General features: G+C 44.9%; 2 protein-coding genes across 2 annotated transcripts in view; one reads left to right on the plus strand and one right to left on the minus strand.

The window, feature by feature from the left end:
• The window catches only part of LOC131188105 (mucin-16-like), a 38,655-nt gene extending 27,031 nt beyond the window's left edge, over positions 1-11,624 (minus strand). Inside the window, exons 1-9 of the mRNA XM_058163112.1 lie at positions 11,273-11,624; positions 8,072-8,214; positions 7,892-7,959; positions 6,783-6,955; positions 3,235-3,261; positions 2,375-2,517; positions 2,058-2,125; positions 1,071-1,243; positions 503-529 (exon numbers count right to left, since the gene is read on the minus strand). Coding sequence (XP_058019095.1) covers positions 503-529; positions 1,071-1,243; positions 2,058-2,125; positions 2,375-2,517; positions 3,235-3,261; positions 6,783-6,955; positions 7,892-7,959; positions 8,072-8,214; positions 11,273-11,624 — 1,174 coding nt within the window. The remainder of the gene's footprint in view (positions 1-502; positions 530-1,070; positions 1,244-2,057; positions 2,126-2,374; positions 2,518-3,234; positions 3,262-6,782; positions 6,956-7,891; positions 7,960-8,071; positions 8,215-11,272) is intronic.
• A 427-nt stretch (positions 11,625-12,051) lies between these two features.
• Positions 12,052-25,836, plus strand: part of HAPLN4 (hyaluronan and proteoglycan link protein 4) — a 124,822-nt gene continuing 111,037 nt past the window's right edge. The window contains exons 1-2 of the mRNA XM_058163126.1: positions 12,052-12,142; positions 15,468-15,571. Of these exons, the coding sequence (XP_058019109.1) occupies positions 12,052-12,142; positions 15,468-15,571 (195 nt within the window). The remainder of the gene's footprint in view (positions 12,143-15,467; positions 15,572-25,836) is intronic.

The following is a 25,836-nucleotide window of genomic DNA, read 5'->3' on the forward strand; positions in this document are numbered from 1 at the left end:
CACACGAGCTGGGACTGAAAACCAAGTTGGGCAAAAGAAAGATTAAGCCTTGAGAACAGACGACTGCACAAGATTATGGTAGCACTATTCAAGAATATAAGGGAGTACTTTGCAGAAGGGCATGGCCTCTAAAGTCCCAAGATGTGGAATAAATTCACAAGGTAGATTCTTGTTTAGTGTTACAGAACAGTTTCTAATGGTCAGAATCAGAGTTGGAATATCAGAAATCAATATCCACTCTCAGTTTCAAGATTTCTACTGAACACATCGGGATTGTCTGGGATTGACATAGTATACTCGTTAACACCTTTTACTATCTGGAAAATCTTCTAATATTCAACCTGCTCCTATATCCCTGTAGTTTCCACCCATCACTTGTGGCAGAGACCTCTAGTTCTCTACTTGCTCTGCAATCGGTATATTTGGGACAAGGCTGGACATTTTAGATTGGGTACCACAGTTGGAGTCCATGGCACAAGAAACTTCTGTGAAGTGTACTTACTGGTCTGAGGTGGTGCTTCATGATAATCTGAAATGGAAAGAGAATTACAAAAATGGAAAGAGAGTCACAAAAGAACGGCCAAGACCACTCTCTCAAGCTCTCCCCCAAGAGAAGAATAAGATACAATAAATCCCTCCTACACCCTTCCAATTATTCCATTTCAACAAATCTCAAGAGAGTAGGGTTACAAATTATTGCCAATAGCGGCAGTCTTTAGTTCAAATAGGCCCCTGTGACTAACTCTATATAAAGTATCCACCTATCCCAATGATTGCTTATTAGAAGGTTCTGGAACAGTGTCAGAAAAAAAGCATTCAGTAGTACAGAGCCACCATGTGATGGCCCCAAATGACCATGAGGTGTTCATAAACACTGCTGCCATCTTGTGATCCTCTAGATTTTAGTAGCCTGAATTTGGTAGAGCTAAAGAAAGTCTTGTAGCCCTCTGGCATTTCTCCAAGGTGTCACAGAGAGAAACTATCATTTCAGTTACATAACATGGGTCAGAACCAATTCAGTTCCAGCCAACACATAACCTCTTTAGTCGTGAAATCCATCTTCTTCTTACCATTAACAAAAAGGCTGTTTGGATCCAGATTGTAATTCTTCATCTCGGTGAAACCGTTGGTCTCATTTAGGAATTTGTGGTATGTGTTCACTCGATCAAACGGAAGAGTTGTAGTGGTTTTACGGTAGCAGCAGACACTGTCTACTCCGGTGTTCTTGCCCTGATTCACAGGTCTGAGAATGCAAACACACAACTTAAGATATATTCAGAGAAACTGTAGAAAACTTCATAGAGGTAAGGTTGCATTTGGGTTTACCTGGCAGGTCAAAAGGTAAAAGGTGAGGGCTTCCAATTCAGATTTAATACAGCTCTGCTGTATTACTGCAACCTTGACCATTTTGTTGACACTGGTTTGTTCCATGAGTGTGCCACCTCACATTTTTCTTCCCCCTGGTTTAACTATTCACGAACCCCTCTGAGCATTTCCTAGCTGATTTCATTTCTAAATATCTTCCTACATTAAAAGTTCTACCACCCCCTTTTCGGAGTTTTTCAGATAGTATTTTTAATCTGATGTTTCATTTGAATTCCACTTAAAACTTGATTGTGGGAAGGAGTGGAGGAAGCTAACCATGAAGCCTCTAATGAAGTGATAGGAAGTGAATATTAAAGCAGGGAAATGGTTTGGGATGAAAAGGAGTCCTTTAAAGATTTGTATATCAATGTGATATGTTACAGACTGAAACTGAAACACACTAGGGGTTCTCTAAAATGGGTCTCCGATCCCTGTCGATGCCAACACCAGAAACCAGGCTGTGCAAACAAGCAAAGCCCCATCCGTGGGATGCAGATAGGATACCAAACCATGCCCCATCCAATCCATGGAAAATCTCTCTCCACAGAACTGGTCCCTGGTGCCCAAAAGATTGGGGACCACTGCTGTAAAATATGACTAGATGTTGCGAGATCATCCATATCAGAATCTTTTCGCCCCCATCGTTTTTTGACTAGGTATCAAAAAAAAAGTCTCCATTCCATATTACCTACCTTAAGGTTGATAAACTACAGTTGATCAAATCAGGACCAATCTTGCTGGTTTTCAATATCTGTCCCAGCTAGGTGTAAAGGAAAAATAATTATTGCTGGTGGTAAAAGACGATTGCTGATTATTTTATGAAAATCTTATGTGGAAGACCTTCTGCGGTAAGTATGCATTTGTCTCCTCACCAATTTACATAAGAGACTTTGCCTTGGTTTAATGAAAAAACTGTGTATTTATTTTCAATAGTAAAAGACTATTGCTGACTATATTATGAAAGTCCTAAGTTAAGAGATATTGGACAAAATATGCATTACATTCTCACCAAATTAACGAACAATTGTTGTGTTGTGCTGAAAATCCTTGATGTGGGATTAGCCATTTCTGACCTATAGATCAAATTGGTCGCAGTGAAGTTGACTGTAAAGCATTCGGTTGCCACTGGTGGTTTGGAGGTTGGAGAAAGAGCTAGAAGAGATACAGTGAATCTCAGATATGGAAACCAGAGTTGATGTCATATAATCAATTCATCAATCACTATTTGGTATTTTGCAGTTCCTGTGATGAACACAGGGGTTCAGTGGTGCATTACAGAAGTTTAAGAACAAGCAGATACTTTTCACAGTTTGAAAAGTTGTTATTCTCCATCTGCTGTGGATCCAGAAAAGGACAAAACACACGAGCTGGGACTGAAAAGCAAGTTGGGCAAAAGAAAGATTGATGGGTTAAGCCTTGAGAACAGACGACTGCACAGGATTATGGTAGCACTATTCAAGAATATAAAGGAGTACTTTGCAGAAGGGCACGGCCTGTAAAGTCCCAAGATGCGGAATAAATTCACAAGGTAGATTCTTGTTTAGTGTTACAGAACAGTTTCTAATAGTCAGAATCAGAACAGGAATATCAGAAATCAATATCCACTCTCAGTTTCAAGATCTCTACTGAACACATCGGGATTATCTGGGATTGACATAGTATACTCGTTAACACCTTTCATTATCTGGAAAATCTTCTAATATTCAACCTGCTCCTATATCCCTGTAGTTTCCACCCATCACTTGTGGCAGAGACCTCTAGTTCTCTACTTGCTCTGCAATCGGTATATTTGGGACAAGGTTGGACATTTTAGATTGGGTACCACAGTTGGAATCCATGGCACAAGAAACTTCTGTAAAGTGTACTTACTGGTCTGAGGTGGTGCTTCATGATAATCTGAAATGGAAAGAGAATTACAAAAATGGAAAGAGAGTCACAAAAGAATGGCCAAGACCACTCTCTCGAGCTCTCCCCCATGAGAAGAATAAGATACAATAAATCCCTCCTACACACTTCCAATTATTCCATTTCAACAAATCTCAAGAGAGTAGGGTTACAAATTATTGCCAATAGCGGCAGTCTTTAGTTCAAATAGGCCACTGTGACTAACTCTATATAAAGTATCCACCTATCCCAATGATTGCTTATTAGAAGGTTCTGGAACAGTGTCATAAAAAAAGCATTCGATAGTACAGAGCCACCACGTGATGGCCCCAAATGACCATGAGGTGTTCATAAACACTGCTGCCATCTTGTGATCCTCTAGAGTTTAGTAGCCTGAATTTGGTAGAGCTAAAGAAAGTCTTGTAGCCCTCTGGCATCTCTCCAAGGTGTCACAGAGAGAAACTATCATTTCAGTTACATAACATGGGTCAGAACCGATTCAGTTCCAGTCAACACATAACCTCTTTAGTCGTGAAATCCATCTTCTTCTTACCATTAACAAAAAGGCTCTTTGGATCCAGATTGTAATTCTTCATCTCGGTGAAACCGTTGGTCTCATTTAGGAATTTGTGATATGTGTTCACTCGATCAAACGGAAGAGTTGTAGTGGTTTTACGGTAGCAGCAGACACTGTCTACTCCGGTGTTCTTGCCCTGATTCACAGGTCTGAGAATGCAAACACACAACTTAAGATATATTCAGAGAAACTGTAGAAAACTCCATAGAGCTAAGGTCGCACTTGGGTCTACCTGGCAGGCCAAAAAGTAAAAGGTGACATCTTCCAGATCAGACTTAATACAGATCTGCTGTATTATTGCAACCTTGACCATTTTATTGACACTGGTTTGTTCCATGAGTGTGCCACCTCACATTTTTCTTCCCCCTGGTTTAACTATTCACGATCCCCTCTGAGCATTTCCTAGCTGATTTCATTCTTGAATGGCTCCCTTCAATAGCAGTTCTACCACCCCTTTTTTGGAATTTTTCAGACAGTATTTTTAATCTGGTATTTCATTTCTATTCTACTTCAAACCTGATTGTGGGAAGGAGTGGAGGAAGCTAACCATGAAGCCTCTAACGACGTGATGGGAAGTGAATATTGAAACAGGGAAATGGTTTGGGATGAAAAGGAGTCCTTTAGAGATTTGTATATCAATGTGATATGTTACAGACAAACTGAAACAAACTAGGGGTTCTCTAAAACGGGGCTTGATCCCTGTCCATGCCATGCCAGAAACCAGGCTGTGCAAACAAACAAAGCCCCATCCTTGGGATGCAGATAGCATACCAAACCATGCCCCATCCAATCCATGGAAAGACCTCTCTCCACAGAACTGGTCCCTGGTGCCCAAAAGGTTGGGGACTGTTGCTCTAAAATATGACTAGATGTTGTGAGATGTCCATATCAGAATCCTTTCGCCCCCATAATTTTTTGATTAGGTATCACAAAAAAAGTCTCCATTCCATATTACCTACCTTAAGGTTGATATACTACAGTTGATCAAATCAGGACCAAGGTTATTGGTATTCAATATCTGTCCCAGCTAGGTGTAAAGGAAAAAATAATTATTGCTGGTGGTAAAACACGATTGCTGATTATTTTATGAAAATCTTATTTTCCTTTCCTTCCTTTCTTAGAAGGAAGACCTTCTGAGGTAAGTATGCATTTGTCTGCTCACCAATTTACATAAGAGACCTTGCCTTGGTTTAATGAAAAAACTGTATTTATTTTCAATAGTAAAATACTATTGCTGACTATATTATGAAAGTCCTAAGTTAAGAGATATTGGACAAAATATGCATTACATTCTTACCAAATTAACGAACAATTGTTGTGTTGTGCTGAAAATCCTTGATGTGGGATTAGCCATTTCTGGCCTATAGATCAAATTGGTTGCAGTGAAGTTGACCGTAAAGCATTCAGTTGCCACTGGTGGTTTGGAGGTGGGAGAAAGAGCTAGAAGAGATACAGTGAATCTCAGATATGGAAACCAGAGTTGATGGCATATATAATCAATCCATCAATCACTATTTGGTATTTTGCAGTTCCTGTGATGAACACAGGGTTCAGTGGTGCATTACAGAAGTTTAAGAACAAGCAGATGCTTTTCACGGTTTGAAAGTAACTGTATTCTCGAGCAAAGCTGGCTGATGAATTCTGGGAGTTGAAGTCCACGAGTCTTAAAGTTGCCAAATTTGGACATCTCTGAACTAGTTTGTTTGTTTGTTTGTTTGTTTGTTTGTTTATTTTGTCACAACAGTATATATAGCATAACCATGAAAGTAACTATATAATATATAAGCATATATATATATATAAGCATAAGTATGTAATAACTATATTGATTGGATATAACAAAAGGAAACAATAGGACAGGAACAGTAGGCACGTTTGTGTTCTTATGCACGCCCCTTACGTACCTCTTAGGAATGTTAGTCAATCCTGTCATAACCAAAGGATCAGTGTTACATAACAGTTTCTAATGGTCAAAATCAGAGTTGGAATATCAGAAATCAGTATCCACTCTTGGTTTCAAAATCTCTACTGAACACACCACTTTGGAAAGTGACATGGTATACTAGTTGAAACCTTTTACTATCTGGAAAATTTTCTAATATTGAACCTGCTCCTACATCCTGTGGTTTCCATCCATCACCTGTGGCAAAAGCCTCTAGAGCATACTGCTTTACTTGCTCTGAAATCGGTATATTTGGGACAAGGTTTGACATTTTAGATTGTATACCACAGTTGGAGCCTATGGCTCATGAAACTTCTGTAAAGTGTACTTACTGGTCTGAGGTGGTGCTTCATGATAATCTGAAATGGAAAGAGAATTACAAAAATGGAAAGAGAGTCACAAAAGGAGGCACAAAAGCGCACTAAAATGGAAAGTCTCTCTCAACCTCTCCACCATGAGAAAATAAGATACGATAAATTCCTCCGACACACTTTCAATTATTCTATGTCAACATATCTTAGATAGTAGGGTTGCAAATTATCCCAAAGATCCCCCAATAGTAGCAGTCTTTAGTTTTAGTAGGCCACTGTGAACTAACTCTATATAAAGTGTCCACCTAGTGCTTGCTTGTAAGAAAGTCCTGAGACAGCATCCCAGAAAAGTCATCCGGAAAACCGGAGACAACAGGCCTGGACTGCAAAACTGCAAATGACAGTAAACAGTCATTGGGACAGTATTGGAGAAAAATCATCCAGAAGAACAGAGCCAGCAGGCCTGGACAGAAAAACTCCAAATGACTATGAGGTGTTAATAAACACTGATTCCATGTAGTGGTCATCTAGATTTTAGTAGCACAAATTTGGTATACCTGAAGAAAGTTTTGTAACCCTCTGGCGTCTCTCCATGGATTCACAGAGAGGAACTATCCCTTAACTTACATAACATTGGTCAGAACCGATTCAGTTTCAGTCAACCTGGTAACCTCTTTAGTCATGAAATCCATCTTCTTCTTACCATTAACAAAAAGGCTGTTTGGGTCCAACTTGTAATTCTTCATCTTGGTGAAACCGTTGGTCTCATTTATGAATTTACGATATATGTTCACTCGATCAAAAGGGGGAGCAGTAGCTGTTTTACGGTAGCAGCAGACACTGTCTACTCCGATGTTCTTGCCCTGATTCACAGGTCTGAGAATGAAAACACACAACTTAAGATATATTCAGAGACGTTATAGAGGATTTTGGATGATTTCACATAGGTAATATTTCAATTGGATCTACCTGGCAGGCTAAAAAGTAAAAAGTGAGGTCTTCCAGTTCTGACTTAATACAGTTCTATCAACCTATTTTTGGAATTTTTCTGACAGTATTTTTAATCTGGTTTTAATTTTTAAATTAAAAATATGGTTTTCCCAGTTGCAATGTATGGCTGTGAAAGTTGGACCATAAGGAAGGCTGAGTGCCGAGGAATTGAGGCCTTTGAATTATGGTGCTGGAGGAGACTCCAAGGAAATCAAACCAGTCAATCCTAGAGGAGATCAACCATGACTGCTCCTTAAAAGGCCAGAACCTGAAGATGAAACTGAAATACTTTGGTCACCTAATGAGAAGGAAGGACTCACTGGAGGAGAGCCTAATGCTGGGAAAGACTGTGGACAAAAGAAGAACGGAACGACAGAGAATGAGGTGGCTGAATGAAGTCACTGAAGCAGTCATTGTGAGCCTAAATGGACTCCAGAGGATGGTAGAGGACAGGAAGGCCTGAAGGAAAGTTGTCCATAGGGTCGCGGTGGGTCGAACACGACTTCGCAACTAACAACAACAATTTTTATTCTGTTGTTTCATTTGAATTGCACTTCAAACCTTATTGTGGGAAGGAGTAGAGGAAGCTAACCATGGAGCCTCTAGTGAAGTGATAGGAAGTGAATATTGAAGTGAAGAAACTGTTTGGGATATAAATGTGGAAGGGAGTCTTTTAGAGATTTCTATATCAACGTGATATGTTAGAGACTGTTACTGAAACAAACTATGGGTTCTCTCAAATAGATTAAATGTTGTGAGTAATCATCCCCATAACAGGACATTTATGTGTCATGAAAAAAATGTCCATCTCATATTACTTACCTTAACATTGATAAATTACAGTTGATCAAATCAGGACCAATCTTGCTGGTCTTCAGTATCTGTCCCAGCTAGGTTTAAAGGAAAAACTATGTTATTATTGCTCTTAGTAAAACACTATTGCTGACTATTTTATGAAAATCTTATGTGGAAGAACAACTGGGGTAAACATGCATTCCTCACCAATTTCCTGAAGACTTTTTCTGTTGTGTTGAAGATCATTGACTTGGGATTACTCATCTGTGGCTCATAGACCACATTCTTTGTAGTGAAGTTGACTGTAAAACATTCAGATGCCACTGGAGGTTCGGAAGTGGGAGAAACAGCTGGAAGGGAAATAATGAATCTCAGATATGTATGCCAGAGTTGATGGGTGTTATGGTCCACCAGCGGGCTGCGGAGCTGGCAGCAGAGTTGGACAGTGAGGAAGTTGGGGCAGAACATGGGCCAGTCCTGGAGTCTGGGTAAGGCTCAGACGAGGGCTCTGTGTCGGAGGCAGAAATGGGGCCAGGGCCATCTGGGAGTTATGTGTGGACTCTGGAGCCTCCAGTGTTGGACATCAGCAAGGCAGAGGAACAGGGGGAGCCTGTTCCCAGTGCACGCATGCGCAGAGCTGCCAGAAGGCAAGAACAGTTAAAACAAACGACTCGGGAGTAAGGCTTGGAGATGATTGGCCGCTCTCATAAGACATAAAGGAGGAGCAAAGGCACATGGGCCTTTCCAGGAAGCAATGGTGTTCGTTCTGGACGGTTTAAATTCTGCAGCTCCGTTTTGACTCTGTGCTGTGTATGGCCTTGCAAAACTAATTGCCAATTAGGTCTTTGGCAGCGTGTTAAGAGAGACAAAGGTGGGTGCTTATCAGCCTTATCCCGAAGGACTGTGGTAGACATCTGTCGGACTCTTTACAACTATTTGTGACTCAACTGTGAATGAACAGAATGAGAATGAACAGGCTGTGAATGAACAGAATTCACAACCATTGAAATAAAGAGGGTTTTTTGAAATAATTGTGTGCTTTTTACTGTCTCAGGAAGCCTAGGTCAGAACAGTGTTATATTATCAGCATATCAATCACTGTTTTGTATTTTGCAGTGGCTGTTATGATCAGTGGTATTTCAGTATTGGATAATGTTTTTTTTTTATTATATGTGCTTGCATATAATGTTGTGACAAAATAAATAAATAAAATAATAATAATAATAAAAATTTAAGATAACGGATCTCAGATAAGGAAACCAAAGCTGATTGCCCATCATCTTCCTTCCTTCCTTCCTTCCTTCCTTCCTTCCTTCCTTCCTTCCTTCCTTCCTTCCTTCCTTCCTTCCTTCCTTCCAGTGGTGAAATCCAAATTTTTTTACTACCAATTCTGTGATCGTGGCTTGGTGGGCGTGATGTGGCTTGGTGGGCATGGCAGGGGAAGGATACTGCAAAATCCCCATTCCTACCCCACTCTAGGGGAAGGATATTGCAAAATCTCCATTCCCACCCCACTTCTAGGGGAAGATTATTGCAAAATCTCGGTTCCCACTCCACTCTGGGGCCAGCCAGAAGGGTATTTGCCGGTTCTCCGAACTACTCAAAATTTCCGCTACCGGTTCTCCAGAACCTGTCAGGAACTGCTGGATTTCACCTCTCTATCCATCCATCCATTCATTCCACTTTGCATATCATATCTTGAACTCAGTTCTGTTGTGCATACAATAACACAGGTTTGGCACTAGGATATAGAGTCCATATTTAGTCTTCTACTTTTGACAACTGAGCCCAAAATTTCTGTAGCTAAAGCAATTAGATTGTTAAGAGAGTTTTGCCCCATTTTATGACCTCTCCTGCCACAATTGTTAAGTGAGTCACTGCAGTTGTTAAGTTAGTAGCATGGTTGTTACGTTACTCTGGCTTCCCCATTGACTTTACTTGTCAGAAGGTTGCAAAAGTTGATCACATGACCTCATCGTGAATATATGCCAGTTGCCAAGCATCTGAATTGTGACCATGGGGATGTTGCAACAGTCATAAGCATGGAAAACGATCATAAGTCACTTTTTAAAATGTCATTGGAACTTCAAATAGTCATATAATAATAATAATAATAATAATAATAATAATAATAATAATAATAATAATAATAATAATAATAATAATAATAATAATAATAATAATAATAATATCAGAGTTGGAAGGGACCTGGGAGGTCTTCCAGTCCAACCCCCTGCCCAGGCAGGAAACCCTACACCATTGCAGACAAATGGCTATCCAACATTTTCTTAAAAATTTCCAGTGTTGGAGCATTTACAACTTCTGGAGGCAAATTGTTCCACTGATTAATTGTTCTAATTGTCAGGAAATTTCTCCTTAGTTCTAGGTTGCTTCTCTCCTTGATTAGTTTCCACTCATTGCTTCTTGTTCTAACCTCAGGTGCATTGGAGAATAGTTTGACTCCCTCTTCTTTGTGGCAACCCCACATGAATGATTTAAATCAGGGGTCTCCAACCTTGGCAACTTTAAGACTTGTAAACTTCAATTCCCAGAATTCGTCAGCCAGCTTTGCTAGCTGAGGAACTCTGGGAGTTGAAGTCCACAAGTCTTAAAGTTGCCAAGGTTGGAGACCCCTGATTTAAATGGTTTAGAGTGGTTTAGAATGGTCAAGAAAGAACTACCTATAATTGCTATTTACTATTGGGTATTGGTCCAGAATGTCTGGGGCATATGTGATATACTCTCACTTATTTTATATCTTGTTGAAATATTTTGCTCTCATCCTATCCAAATGACCAGGTTGCCTCTGCTGTGTGAAGAGCCCCATCTCCTGGTTATGCTGACAATGATGATTATAAAATCTCTTGGCTACTATTTGTATTTAATTTCTTTTTTTTTTGTATTATGTTTTAACTTTTAAGTTTTTTTATAATTGTTTGCTGCCCAGAATCAGTGGTTTGAGATGGGCAGGTGTATGAATGAATGCTAGGAAGGAAGGAAGGAAGAAGAAAGAAAGAAAGAAAGAAAGAGAGAGAGAGGGAGGGAGGGAGAGAGGGAGGGAGAGAGGGAGAGAGAGGACTCCACTCTCAAGAATTCTCCAGCCAGAGTAGTCATTTTTAAAAATGCTGGACATTGAACATCACATATCAGGAAACCATCAAGGTTATGAAAGGCTGATTATTATTTTTCTAAACAAGACTGTCCACTTACTTTCAATTGGTGTTGTGCTAATTAATGTGGATGCAATATTGGCTTCACTAGTAAAGAGGTTTCCTTCAGGAAAAGGGTAAGAGGAGGGAGTAACAGGGCTGTTCATAGAGGGCAGACATAATCCAGTTGTATTCCAGTTATATTACAAAACTAACGTGCCACTTAGTAATCTAGAACACGTTGTAAAAACAAGCTTACCTCTCCTTGTCTCTGAAGTAGAAGTTGATATTATATTTGTGGGAGGTGTAGAAGTCCTGAAAGTGCCCAAGCTCGTCATACTCATCCCATGAGGACTAAAAGATTCTGTTTGGTGTGAGATGGAAGAAACCAAAGTGGCAGTAGTAGAGATCTCTCCACTTACAGGAATCAAAGTTGTTCTCTCCAGAATTGAAGATGTGGGGGAGGTCGCAAGCGATTCTTCCAGTTTCAAAGTGCTGCTCTCTGGGGAAGATGTGGAGGACACTGCGCTCTCTGGAGTTGGTGTTGTGGTTTTGGAAATAGAAGAAGTTACTCTGCTCTTTGCTGATGTCGTAGAAGGCACTGTACTCATTGGAGAGCTGGCTGCTTCTGATGTGATGGATTCAGGTGTGGTGGCCTCTGGAGAAGTAGTTAAGAATTGTGTGGTGATAGAATGTTGAGTAGTCGTTTCTGAAGAGCTAGTAGTCTTTATAGAAGTGGAGGTCATTGTGGTCTCTGGGGGAGAAATGGCGGTTGTTGTTGTTGCCGCTTCCAAGGTGGTGGTTTGTGGAGAAGTAGTTAAGTATTCCATGGTGGTTGGAAGTTGAGTAGTGGTTTTTGTTCTACTACTTCCAATTGTGGAACTCTCAGCAAAAGGGCTGGATGGCTCTGTGGTCACTGGAGCAGATGTGGTTGTTTGTGATGTGGTGGATGCAGTCAAGGTGGTTGCTGGGAATGCTACGGAGACTGCTATGCTCTCTGGAAGAGTACTTGTGGTTTCTATAGTGGGAGAAGTCACCATGCTACTCTTTCCTGAAGCTGTCGTGCTCTCTGGAGAAGCCGTAGCTGTTTCTGATGTGATGGATTCAAAGCTGGTGGTCTCTGGCAAAGGTGTGGAGTAGGCTGGGCTCTCCGAAATGGAACCTGCGATTGCTGTACTAGCAGAAGTAATTATGGTGCTCTTTTCCGAAACTATTGTAAGTGTTGTTCTCTCTGGAGCAGAGGTGGACGTTTGCTCGGCAGTAGAAAGACGTCTGGAAGTCGTAGCGGGAGTTATAGATGTCGCGCTACTTGATGAAGCAGAAGCAGTGGCCATTGGCGAACTGGATGGCGTCATGCTAGTCTGTGAAACAGGTGTGGAGGACACTGCGCTCTCTGGAGTTGGTGTTGTGGTTTTGGAAATAGAAGAAGTTACTCTGCTCTTTGCTGATGTCGTAGAAGGCACTGTACTCATTGGAGAGCTGGCTGCTTCTGATGTGATGGATTCAGGTGTGGTGGCCTCTGGAGAAGTAGCTAAGAATTGTGTGGTGATAGAATGTTGAGTAGTCATTTCTGAAGAGCTAGTAGTCTTTATAGAAGTGGAGGTCATTGTGGTCTCTGGGGGAGAAGTGGCGGTTGTTGTTGTTGCCGCCCAAGGTGGTGGTTTGTGGAGAAGTAGTTAAGTATTCCATGGTGGTTGGAAGTTGAGTAGTGGTTTTGTTCTACTACTTCCAATTGTGGAACTCTCAGCAAAGGGCTGGATGGCTCTGTGGTCACTGGAGCAGATGTGGTTGTTTGTGATGTGGTGGATGCAGTCAAGGTGGTTGCTGGGAATGCTACGGAGACTGCTATGCTCTCTGGAAGAGTACTTGTGGTTTCCATAGTGGGAGAAGTCACCATGCTACTCTTTCCTGAAGCTGTCGTGCTCTCTGGAGAAGCCGTAGCTGTTTCTGATGTGATGGATTCAAAGCTGGTGGTCTCTGGCAAGGTGTGGAGTAGGCTGGGCTCTCCGAAATGGAACCTGCGATTGCTGTACTAGCAGAAGTAATTATGGTGCTCTTTTCCGAAATTGTTGTAGGTGTTGTTCTCTCTGGAGCAGAGGTGGACGTTTGCTCGGGAGTAGAAAGACGTCTGGAAGTCGTAGCGGGAGTTATAGATGTCGCGCTACTTGATGAAGCAGAAGCAGTGGCCATTGGCGAACTGGATGGCGTCATGCTAGTCTGTGAAACAGGTGTGGAGGACACTGCGCTCTCTGGAGTTGGTGTTGTGGTTTTGGAAATAGAAGAAGTTACTCTGCTCTTTGCTGATGTCGTAGAAGGCACTGTACTCATTGGAGAGCTGGCTGCTTCTGATGTGATGGATTCAGGTGTGGTGGCCTCTGGAGAAGTAGCTAAGAATTGTGTGGTGATAGAATGTTGAGTAGTCGTTTCTGAAGAGCTAGTAGTCTTTATAGAAGTGGAGGTCATTGTGGTCTCTGGGGGAGAAGTGGCGGTTGTTGTTGCCGCTTCCAAGGTGGTGGTTTGTGGAGAAGTAGTTAAGTATTCCATGGTGGTTGGAAGTTGAGTAGTGGTTTTTGTTCTACTACTTCCAATTGTGGAACTCTCAGCAAAAGGGCTGGATGGCTCTGTGGTCACTGGAGCAGATGTGGTTGTTTGTGATGTGGTGGATGCAGTCAAGGTGGTTGCTGGGAATGCTACGGAGACTGCTATGCTCTCTGGAAGAGTACTTGTGGTTTCCATAGTGGGAGAAGTCACCATGCTACTCTTTCCTGAAGCTGTCGTGCTCTCTGGAGAAGCCGTAGCTGTTTCTGATGTGATGGATTCAAAGCTGGTGGTCTCTGGCAAGGTGTGGAGTAGGCTGGGCTCTCCGAAATGGAACCTGCGATTGCTGTACTAGCAGAAGTAATTATGGTGCTCTTTTCCGAAATTGTTGTAGGTGTTGTTCTCTCTGGAGCAGAGGTGGACGCGTTTGCTCGGCAGTAGAAAGACGTCTGGAAGTCGTAGCGGGAGTTATAGATGTCGCGCTACTTGATGAAGCAGAAGCAGTGGCCATTGGCGAACTGGATGGCGTCATGCTAGTCTGTGAAACAGGTGTGGAGGACACTGCGCTCTCTGGAGTTGGTGTTGTGGTTTTGGAAATAGAAGAAGTTACTCTGCTCTTTGCTGATGTCGTAGAAGGCACTGTACTCATTGGAGAGCTGGCTGCTTCTGATGTGATGGATTCAGGTGTGGTGGCCTCTGGGGAAGTAGCTAGAATTGTGTGGTGATAGAATGTTGAGTAGTCGTTTCTGAAGAGCTAGTAGTCTTTATAGAAGTGGAGGTCATTGTGGTCTCTGGGGGAGAAGTGGCGGTTGTTGTTGTTGCCGCTTCCAAGGTGGTGGTTTGTGGAGAAGTAGTTAAGTATTCCATGGTGGTTGGAAGTTGAGTAGTGGTTTTTGTTCTACTACTTCCAATTGTGGAACTCTCAGCAAAGGGCTGGATGGCTCTGTGGTCACTGGAGCAGATGTGGTTGTTTGTGATGTGGTGGATGCAGTCAAGGTGGTTGCTGGGAATGCTACGGAGACTGCTATGCTCTCTGGAAGAGTACTTGTGGTTTCCATAGTGGGAGAAGTCACCATGCTACTCTTTCCTGAAGCTGTCGTGCTCTCTGGAGAAGCCGTAGCTGTTTCTGATGTGATGGATTCAAAGCTGGTGGTCTCTGGCAAAGGTGTGGAGTAGGCTGGGCTCTCCGAAATGGAACCTCGATTGCTGTACTAGCAGAAGTAATTATGGTGCTCTTTTCCGAAATTGTTGTAAGTGTTGTTCTCTCTGGAGCAGAGGTGGACGTTTGCTCGGCAGTAGAAAGACGCCTGGAAGTCGTGGCGGGAGTTATAGATGTCGCTACTTGATGAAGCAGAAGCAGTGGCCATTGGCGAACTGGATGGCGTCATGCTAGTCTGTGAAACAGGTGTGGAGGACACTGCGCCTCTGGAGTTGGTGTTGTGGTTTTGGAAATAGAAGAAGTTACTCTGCTCTTTGCTGATGTCGTAGAAGGCACTGTACTCATTGGAGAGCTGGCTGCTTCTGATGTGATGGATTCAGGTGTGGTGGCCTCTGGAGAAGTAGCTAAGAATTGTGTGGTGATAGAATGTTGAGTAGTCGTTTCTGAAGAGCTAGTAGTCTTTATAGAAGTGGAGGTCATTGTGGTCTCTGGGGGAGAAGTGGCGGTTGTTGTTGTTGCCGCTTCCAAGGTGGTGGTTTGTGGAGAAGTAGTTAAGTATTCCATGGTGGTTGGAAGTTGAGTAGTGGTTTTTGTTCTACTACTTCCAATTGTGGAACTCTCAGCAAAGGGCTGGATGGCTCTGTGGTCACTGGAGCAGATGTGGTTGTTTGTGATGTGGTGGATGCAGTCAAGGTGGTTGCTGGGAGTGCTAGGGAGACTGCTATGCGGTCTGGAAGAGTCCTTGTGGTTTCGATAGTGGGAGAAGTCACCATGCTGCTCTTTCCTGAAGCTGTCGTGCTCTCTGGAGAAGCCGTAGCTGTTTCGGATGTGATGGATTCAAAGCTGGTGGTCTCTGGCAAGGTGTGGAGTAGGCTGGGCTCTCCGAAATGGAACCTCGATTGCTGTACTAGCAGAAGTAATTATGGTGCTCTTTTCCGAAATTGTTGTAAGTGTTGTTCTCTCTGGAGCAGAGGTGGGCGTTTGCTCGGCAGTAGAAAGACGTCTGGAAGTCGAAGGGAGTTATAGATGTCGCGCTACTTGATGAAGCAGAAGCAGTGGCCATTGGCGAACTGGATGGCGTCATGCTAGTCTGTGAAACAGGTGTGGAGGACACTGCGCTCTCTGGAGTTGGTGTTGTGGTTTTGGAAATAGAAGTTACTCTGCTCTTTGCTGATGTCGTAGAAGGCACTGTACTCATTGGAGAGCTGGCTGCTTCTGATGTGATGGATTCAGGTGTGGTGGCCTCTGGAGAAGTAGCTAAGAATTGTGTGGTGATAGAATGTTGAGTAGTCGTTTCTGAAGAGCTAGTAGTCTTTATAGAAGTGGAGGTCATTGTGGTCTCTGGGGGAGAAGTGGCGGTTGTTGTTGTTGCCGCCCAAGGTGGTGGTTTGTGGAGAAGTAGTTAAGTATTCCATGGTGGTTGGAAGTTGAGTAGTGGTTTTTGTTCTACTACTTCCAATTGTGGAACTCTCAGCAAAAGGGCTGGATGGCTCTGTGGTCACTGGAGCAGATGTGGTTGTTTGTGATGTGGTGGATGCAGTCAAGGTGGTTGCTGGGAATGCTACGGAGACTGCTATGCTCTCTGGAAGAGTACTTGTGGTTTCCATAGTGGGAGAAGTCACCATGCTACTCTTTCCTGAAGCTGTCGTGCTCTCTGGAGAAGCCGTAGCTGTTTCTGATGTGATGGATTCAAAGCTGGTGGTCTCTGGCAAAGGTGTGGAGTAGGCTGGGCTCTCGAAATGGAACCTCGATTGCTGTACTAGCAGAAGTAATTATGGTGCTCTTTTCCGAAATTGTTGTAGGTGTTGTTCTCTGGAGCAGAGGTGGACGTTTGCTCGGGAGTAGAAAGACGTCTGGAAGTCGTGGCGGGAGTTATAGATGTCGCTACTTGATGAAGCAGAAGCAGTGGCCATTGGCGAACTGGATGGCGTCATGCTAGTCTGTGAAACAGGTGTGGAGGACACTGCGCTCTCTGGAGTTGGTGTTGTGGTTTTGGAAATAGAAGAAGTTACTCTGCTCTTTGCTGATGTCGTAGAAGGCACTGTACTCATTGGAGAGCTGGCTGCTTCTGATGTGATGGATTCAGGTGTGGTGGCCTCTGGAGAAGTAGCTAAGAATTGTGTGGTGATAGAATGTTGAGTAGTCGTTTCTGAAGAGCTAGTAGTCTTTATAGAAGTGGAGGTCATTGTGGTCTCTGGGGGAGAAGTGGCGGTTGTTGTTGTTGCCGCTACCAAGGTGGTGGTTTGTGGAGAAGTAGTTAAGTATTCCATGGTGGTTGGAAGTTGAGTAGTGGTTTTTGTTCTACTACTTCCAATTGTGGAACTCTCAGCAAAAGGGCTGGATGGCTCTGTGGTCACTGGAGCAGATGTGGTTGTTTGTGATGTGGTGGATGCAGTCAAGGTGGTTGCTGGGAATGCTACGGAGACTGCTATGCTCTCTGGAAGAGTACTTGTGGTTTCCATAGTGGAGAAGTCACCATGCTACTCTTTCCTGAAGCTGTCGTGCTCTCTGGAGAAGCCGTAGCTGTTTCTGATGTGATGGATTCAAAGCTGGTGGTCTCTGGCAAAGGTGTGGAGTAGGCTGGGCTCTCCGAAATGGAACCTCGATTGCTGTACTAGCAGAAGTAATTATGGTGCTCTTTTCCGAAATTGTTGTAGGTGTTGTTCTCTCTGGAGCAGAGGTGGACGTTTGCTCGGCAGTAGAAAGACGTCTGGAAGTCGTGGCGGAGTTATAGATGTCGCGCTACTTGATGAAGCAGAAGCAGTGGCCATTGGCGAACTGGATGGCGTCATGCTAGTCTGTGAAACAGGTGTGGAGGACACTGCGCTCTCTGGAGTTGGTGTTGTGGTTTTGGAAATAGAAGAAGTTACTCTGCTCTTTGCTGATGTCGTAGAAGGCACTGTACTCATTGGAGAGCTGGCTGCTTCTGATGTGATGGATTCAGGTGTGGTGGCCTCTGGAGAAGTAGCTAAGAATTGTGTGGTGATAGAATGTTGAGTAGTCGTTTCTGAAGAGCTAGTAGTCTTTATAGAAGTGGAGGTCATTGTGGTCTCTGGGGGAGAAGTGGCGTTGTTGTTGTTGCCGCCCAAGGTGGTGGTTTGTGGAGAAGTAGTTAAGTATTCCATGGTGGTTGGAAGTTGAGTAGTGGTTTTGTTCTACTACTTTGTGGAACTCTCAGCAAAGGGCTGGATGGCTCTGTGGTCACTGGAGCAGATGTGGTTGTTTGTGATGTGGTGGATGCAGTCAAGGTGGTTGCTGGGAATGCTACGGAGACTGCTATGCTCTCTGGAAGAGTACTTGTGGTTTCCATAGTGGGAGAAGTCACCATGCTACTCTTTCCTGAAGCTGTCGTGCTCTCTGGAGAAGCCGTAGCTGTTTCTGATGTGATGGATTCAAAGCTGGTGGTCTCTGGCAAAGGTGTGGAGTAGGCTGGGCTCTCCGAAATGGAACCTCACGATTGCTGTACTAGCAGAAGTAATTATGGTGCTCTTTTCCGAAATTGTTGTAGTGTTGTTCTCTGGAGCAGAGGTGGACGTTTGCTCGGCAGTAGAAAGACGCCTGGAAGTCGAAGGGAGTTATAGATGTCGCTACTTGATGAAGCAGAAGCAGTGGCCATTGGCGAACTGGATGGCGTCATGCTAGTCTGTGAAACAGGTGTGGAGGACACTGCGCCTCTGGAGTTGGTGTTGTGGTTTTGGAAATAGAAGAAGTTACTCTGCTCTTTGCTGATGTCGTAGAAGGCACTGTACTCATTGGAGAGCTGGCTGCTTCTGATGTGATGGATTCAGGTGTGGTGGCCTCTGGAGAAGTAGCTAAGAATTGTGTGGTGATAGAATGTTGAGTAGTCGTTTCTGAAGAGCTAGTAGTCTTTATAGAAGTGGAGGTCATTGTGGTCTCTGGGGAGAAGTGGCGGTTGTTGTTGTTGCCGCTTCAAGGTGGTGGTTTGTGGAGAAGTAGTTAAGTATTCCATGGTGGTTGGAAGTTGAGTAGTGGTTTTGTTCTACTACTTCCAATTGTGGAACTCTCAGCAAAGGGCTGGATGGCTCTGTGGTCACTGGAGCAGATGTGGTTGTTTGTGATGTGGTGGATGCAGTCAAGGTGGTTGCTGGGAATGCTACGGAGACTGCTATGCTCTGGAAGAGTACTTGTGGTTTCCATAGTGGGAGAAGTCACCATGCTACTCTTTCCTGAAGCTGTCGTGCTCTCTGGAGAAGCCGTAGCTGTTTCTGATGTGATGGATTCAAAGCTGGTGGTCTCTGGCAAAGGTGTGGAGTAGGCTGGGCTCTCCAAATGGAACCTGATTGCTGTACTAGCAGAAGTAATTATGGTGCTCTTTTCCAAATTGTTGTAGGTGTTGTTCTCTCTGGAGCAGAGGTGGACGTTTGCTCGGCAGTAGAAAGACGTCTGGAAGTCGTGGCGGAGTTATAGATGTCGCGCTACTTGATGAAGCAGAAGCAGTGGCCATTGGCGAACTGGATGGCGTCATGCTAGTCTGTGAAACAGGTGTGGAGGACACTGCGCTCTCTGGAGTTGGTGTTGTGGTTTTGGAAATAGAAGAAGTTACTCTGCTCTTTGCTGATGTCGTAGAAGGCACTGTACTCATTGGAGAGCTGGCTGCTTCTGATGTGATGGATTCAGGTGTGGTGGCCTCTGGAGAAGTAGCTAAGAATTGTGTGGTGATAGAATGTTGAGTAGTCGTTTCTGAAGAGCTAGTAGTCTTTATAGAAGTGGAGGTCATTGTGGTCTCTGGGGGAGAAGTGGCGGTTGTTGTTGTTGCCGCCCAAGGTGGTGGTTTGTGGAGAAGTAGTTAAGTATTCCATGGTGGTTGGAAGTTGAGTAGTGGTTTTGTTCTACTACTCCAATTGTGGAACTCTCAGCAAAGGGCTGGATGGCTCTGTGGTCACTGGAGCAGATGTGGTTGTTTGTGATGTGGTGGATGCAGTCAAGGTGGTTGCTGGGAATGCTACGGAGACTGCTATGCTCTCTGGAAGAGTACTTGTGGTTTCCATAGTGGGAGAAGTCACCATGCTACTCTTTCCTGAAGCTGTCGTGCTCTCTGGAGAAGCCGTAGCTGTTTCTGATGTGATGGATTCAAAGCTGGTGGTCTCTGGCAAAGGTGTGGAGTAGGCTGGGCTCTCCGAAATGGAACCTGCGATTGCTGTACTAGCAGAAGTAATTATGGTGCTCTTTTCCGAAATTGTTGTAAGTGTTGTTCTCTCTGGAGCAGAGGTGGGCGTTTGCTCGGCAGCAGAAAGGCGGCTGGAAGTCGTGGCGGGAGTTATAGATGTCGCTACTTGATGAAGCAGAAGCAGTGGCCATTGGCGAACTGGATGGCGTCATGCTAGTCTGTGAAACAGGTGTGGAGGACACTGCGCTCTCTGGAGTTGGTGTTGTGGTTTTGGAAATAGAAGAAGTTACTCTGCTCTTTGCTGATGTCGTAGAAGGCACTGTACTCATTGGAGAGCTGGCTGCTTCTGATGTGATGGATTCAGGTGTGGTGGCCTCTGGAGAAGTAGCTAAGAATTGTGTGGTGATAGAATGTTGAGTAGTCGTTTCTGAAGAGCTAGTAGTCTTTATAGAAGTGGAGGTCATTGTGGTCTCTGGGGGAGAAGTGGCGTTGTTGTTGTTGCCGCCCAAGGTGGTGGTTTGTGGAGAAGTAGTTAAGTATTCCATGGTGGTTGGAAGTTGAGTAGTGGTTTTGTTCTACTACTCCAATTGTGGAACTCTCAGCAAAGGGCTGGATGGCTCTGTGGTCACTGGAGCAGATGTGGTTGTTTGTGATGTGGTGGATGCAGTCAAGGTGGTTGCTGGGAATGCTACGGAGACTGCTATGCTCTGGAAGAGTACTTGTGGTTTCCATAGTGGGAGAAGTCACCATGCTACTCTTTCCTGAAGCTGTCGTGCTCTCTGGAGAAGCCGTAGCTGTTTCTGATGTGATGGATTCAAAGCTGGTGGTCTCTGGCAAAGGTGTGGAGTAGGCTGGGCTCTCCAAATGGAACCTCGATTGCTGTACTAGCAGAAGTAATTATGGTGCTCTTTTCCGAAATTGTTGTAGGTGTTGTTCTCTGGAGCAGAGGTGGACGTTTGCTCGGAGTAGAAAGACGCCTGGAAGTCGAGCGGAGTTATAGATGTCGCGCTACTTGATGAAGCAGAAGCAGTGGCCATTGGCGAACTGGATGGCGTCATGCTAGTCTGTGAAACAGGTGTGGAGGACACTGCGCCTCTGGAGTTGGTGTTGTGGTTTTGGAAATAGAAGAAGTTACTCTGCTCTTTGCTGATGTCGAGAAGGCACTGTACTCATTGGAGAGCTGGCTGCTTCTGATGTGATGGATTCAGGTGTGGTGGCCTCTGGAGAAGTAGCTAAGAATTGTGTGGTGATAGAATGTTGAGTAGTCGTTTCTGAAGAGCTAGTAGTCTTTATAGAAGTGGAGGTCATTGTGGTCTCTGGGGAGAAGTGGCGGTTGTTGTTGTTGCCGCCCAAGGTGGTGGTTTGTGGAGAAGTAGTTAAGTATTCCATGGTGGTTGGAAGTTGAGTAGTGGTTTTGTTCTACTACTTCCAATTGTGGAACTCTCAGCAAAGGGCTGGATGGCTCTGTGGTCACTGGAGCAGATGTGGTTGTTTGTGATGTGGTGGATGCAGTCAAGGTGGTTGCTGGGAATGCTACGGAGACTGCTATGCTCTCTGGAAGAGTACTTGTGGTTTCCATAGTGGAGAAGTCACCATGCTACTCTTTCCTGAAGCTGTCGTGCTCTGGAGAAGCCGTAGCTGTTTCTGATGTGATGGATTCAAAGCTGGTGGTCTCTGGCAAAGGTGTGGAGTAGGCTGGGCTCTCCGAAATGGAACCTCGATTGCTGTACTAGCAGAAGTAATTATGGTGCTCTTTTCCGAAATTGTTGTAGGTGTTGTTCTCTCTGGAGCAGAGGTGGACGTTTGCTCGGCAGTAGAAAGACGTCTGGAAGTCGTGGCGGAGTTATAGATGTCGCGCTACTTGATGAAGCAGAAGCAGTGGCCATTGGCGAACTGGATGGCGTCATGCTAGTCTGTGAAACAGGTGTGGAGGACACTGCGCTCTCTGGAGTTGGTGTTGTGGTTTTGGAAATAGAAGAAGTTACTCTGCTCTTTGCTGATGTCGAGAAGGCACTGTACTCATTGGAGAGCTGGCTGCTTCTGATGTGATGGATTCAGGTGTGGTGGCCTCTGGAGAAGTAGCTAAGAATTGTGTGGTGATAGAATGTTGAGTAGTCGTTTCTGAAGAGCTAGTAGTCTTTATAGAAGTGGAGGTCATTGTGGTCTCTGGGGGAGAACTGGCGTTGTTGTTGTTGCCGCCCAAGGTGGTGGTTTGTGGAGAAGTAGTTAAGTATTCCATGGTGGTTGGAAGTTGAGTAGTGGTTTTGTTCTACTACTCCAATTGTGGAACTCTCAGCAAAGGGCTGGATGGCTCTGTGGTCACTGGAGCAGATGTGGTTGTTTGTGATGTGGTGGATGCAGTCAAGGTGGTTGCTGGGAATGCTACGGAGACTGCTATGCTCTCTGGAAGAGTACTTGTGGTTTCCATAGTGGGAGAAGTCACCATGCTACTCTTTCCTGAAGCTGTCGTGCTCTCTGGAGAAGCCGTAGCTGTTTCTGATGTGATGGATTCAAAGCTGGTGGTCTCTGGCAAAGGTGTGGAGTAGGCTGGGCTCTCCGAAATGGAACCTCGATTGCTGTACTAGCAGAAGTAATTATGGTGCTCTTTTCCGAAATTGTTGTAGGTGTTGTTCTCTCTGGAGCAGAGGTGGACGTTTGCTCGGCAGTAGAAAGACGCCTGGAAGTCGTGGCGGAGTTATAGATGTCGCTACTTGATGAAGCAGAAGCAGTGGCCATTGGCGAACTGGATGGCGTCATGCTAGTCTGTGAAACAGGTGTGGAGGACACTGCGCCTCTGGAGTTGGTGTTGTGGTTTTGGAAATAGAAGAAGTTACTCTGCTCTTTGCTGATGTCGTAGAAGGCACTGTACTCATTGGAGAGCTGGCTGCTTCTGATGTGATGGATTCAGGTGTGGTGGCCTCTGGAGAAGTAGCTAAGAATTGTGTGGTGATAGAATGTTGAGTAGTCGTTTCTGAAGAGCTAGTAGTCTTTATAGAAGTGGAGGTCATTGTGGTCTCTGGGGGAGAAGTGGCGTTGTTGTTGTTGCCGCCCAAGGTGGTGGTTTGTGGAGAAGTAGTTAAGTATTCCATGGTGGTTGGAAGTTGAGTAGTGGTTTTGTTCTACTACTCCAATTGTGGAACTCTCAGCAAAAGGGCTGGATGGCTCTGTGGTCACTGGAGCAGATGTGGTTGTTTGTGATGTGGTGGATGCAGTCAAGGTGGTTGCTGGGAATGCTACGGAGACTGCTATGCTCTCTGGAAGAGTACTTGTGGTTTCCATAGTGGGAGAAGTCACCATGCTACTCTTTCCTGAAGCTGTCGTGCTCTCTGGAGAAGCCGTAGCTGTTTCTGATGTGATGGATTCAAAGCTGGTGGTCTCTGGCAAAGGTGTGGAGTAGGCTGGGCTCTCGAAATGGAACCTCATTGCTGTACTAGCAGAAGTAATTATGGTGCTCTTTTCCGAAATTGTTGTAAGTGTTGTTCTCTCTGGAGCAGAGGTGGACGTTTGCTCGGCAGTAGAAAGACGCCTGGAAGTCGAAGCGGAGTTATAGATGTCGCGCTACTTGATGAAGCAGAAGCAGTGGCCATTGGCGAACTGGATGGCGTCATGCTAGTCTGTGAAACAGGTGTGGAGGACACTGCGCCTCTGGAGTTGGTGTTGTGGTTTTGGAAATAGAAGAAGTTACTCTGCTCTTTGCTGATGTAGAAGGCACTGTACTCATTGGAGAGCTGGCTGCTTCTGATGTGATGGATTCAGGTGTGGTGGCCTCTGGAGAAGTAGCTAAGAATTGTGTGGTGATAGAATGTTGAGTAGTCGTTTCTGAAGAGCTAGTAGTCTTTATAGAAGTGGAGGTCATTGTGGTCTCTGGGGGAGAAGTGGCGGGTGTTGGTGTTGCCGCTTCCAAGGTGGTGGTTTGTGGAGAAGTAGGTAAGTATTCCATGGTGGTTGGAAGGTGGGTAGTGGTTTTGTTCTACTACTCCAATTGTGGAACTCTCAGCAAAAGGGCTGGATGGCTCTGTGGTCACTGGAGCAGATGTGGTTGTTTGTGATGTGGTGGATGCAGTCAAGGTGGTTGCTGGGAATGCTACGGAGACTGCTATGCTCTCTGGAAGAGTACTTGTGGTTTCCATAGTGGGAGAAGTCACCATGCTACTCTTTCCTGAAGCTGTCGTGCTCTCTGGAGAAGCCGTAGCTGTTTCTGATGTGATGGATTCAAAGCTGGTGGTCTCTGGCAAAGGTGTGGAGTAGGCTGGGCTCTCCGAAATGGAACCTGCGATTGCTGTACTAGCAGAAGTAATTATGGTGCTCTTTTCCGAAATTGTTGTAGGTGTTGTTCTCTCTGGAGCAGAGGTGGACGTTTGCTCGGCAGTAGAAAGACGCCTGGAAGTCGAAGCGGAGTTATAGATGTCGCGCTACTTGATGAAGCAGAAGCAGTGGCCATTGGCGAACTGGATGGCGTCATGCTAGTCTGTGAAACAGGTGTGGAGGACACTGCGCCTCTGGAGTTGGTGTTGTGGTTTTGGAAATAGAAGAAGTTACTCTGCTCTTTGCTGATGTCGAGAAGGCACTGTACTCATTGGAGAGCTGGCTGCTTCTGATGTGATGGATTCAGGTGTGGTGGCCTCTGGAGAAGTAGCTAAGAATTGTGTGGTGATAGAATGTTGAGTAGTCGTTTCTGAAGAGCTAGTAGTCTTTATAGAAGTGGAGGTCATTGTGGTCTCTGGGGGAGAAGGGGCGGGTGGTGTTGTTGCCGCCCAAGGTGGTGGTTTGTGGAGAAGTAGTTAAGTATTCCATGGTGGTTGGAAGTTGAGTAGTGGTTTTGTTCTACTACTCCAATTGTGGAACTCTCAGCAAAGGGCTGGATGGCTCTGTGGTCACTGGAGCAGATGTGGTTGTTTGTGATGTGGTGGATGCAGTCAAGGTGGTTGCTGGGAATGCTACGGAGACTGCTATGCTCTCTGGAAGAGTACTTGTGGTTTCCATAGTGGGAGAAGTCACCATGCTACTCTTTCCTGAAGCTGTCGTGCTCTCTGGAGAAGCCGTAGCTGTTTCTGATGTGATGGATTCAAAGCTGGTGGTCTCTGGCAAAGGTGTGGAGTAGGCTGGGCTCTCCGAAATGGAACCTCGATTGCTGTACTAGCAGAAGTAATTATGGTGCTCTTTTCCGAAATTGTTGTAGGTGTTGTTCTCTCTGGAGCAGAGGTGGACGTTTGCTCGGCAGTAGAAAGACGCCTGGAAGTCGAAGCGGAGTTATAGATGTCGCGCTACTTGATGAAGCAGAAGCAGTGGCCATTGGCGAACTGGATGGCGTCATGCTAGTCTGTGAAACAGGTGTGGAGGACACTGCGCTCTCTGGAGTTGGTGTTGTGGTTTTGGAAATAGAAGAAGTTACTCTGCTCTTTGCTGATGTCGAGAAGGCACTGTACTCATTGGAGCTGGCTGCTTCTGATGTGATGGATTCAGGTGTGGTGGCCTCTGGAGAAGTAGCTAAGAATTGTGTGGTGATAGAATGTTGAGTAGTCGTTTCTGAAGAGCTAGTAGTCTTTATAGAAGTGGAGGTCATTGTGGTCTCTGGGGAGAAGTGGCGGTTGTTGTTGCGCTTCCAAGGTGGTGGTTTGTGGAGAAGTAGTTAAGTATTCCATGGTGGTTGGAAGTTGAGTAGTGGTTTTGTTCTACTACTCCAATTGTGGAACTCTCAGCAAAGGGCTGGATGGCTCTGTGGTCACTGGAGCAGATGTGGTTGTTTGTGATGTGGTGGATGCAGTCAAGGTGGTTGCTGGGAATGCTACGGAGACTGCTATGCTCTCTGGAAGAGTACTTGTGGTTTCCATAGTGGAGAAGTCACCATGCTACTCTTTCCTGAAGCTGTCGTGCTCTCTGGAGAAGCCGTAGCTGTTTCTGATGTGATGGATTCAAAGCTGGTGGTCTCTGGCAAAGGTGTGGAGTAGGCTGGGCCTCCGAAATGGAACCTCGATTGCTGTACTAGCAGAAGTAATTA

This window comes from Ahaetulla prasina, chromosome 1 (assembly GCF_028640845.1).
Source record: "Ahaetulla prasina isolate Xishuangbanna chromosome 1, ASM2864084v1, whole genome shotgun sequence".
Lineage (NCBI taxonomy): Eukaryota > Metazoa > Chordata > Lepidosauria > Squamata > Colubridae > Ahaetulla > Ahaetulla prasina.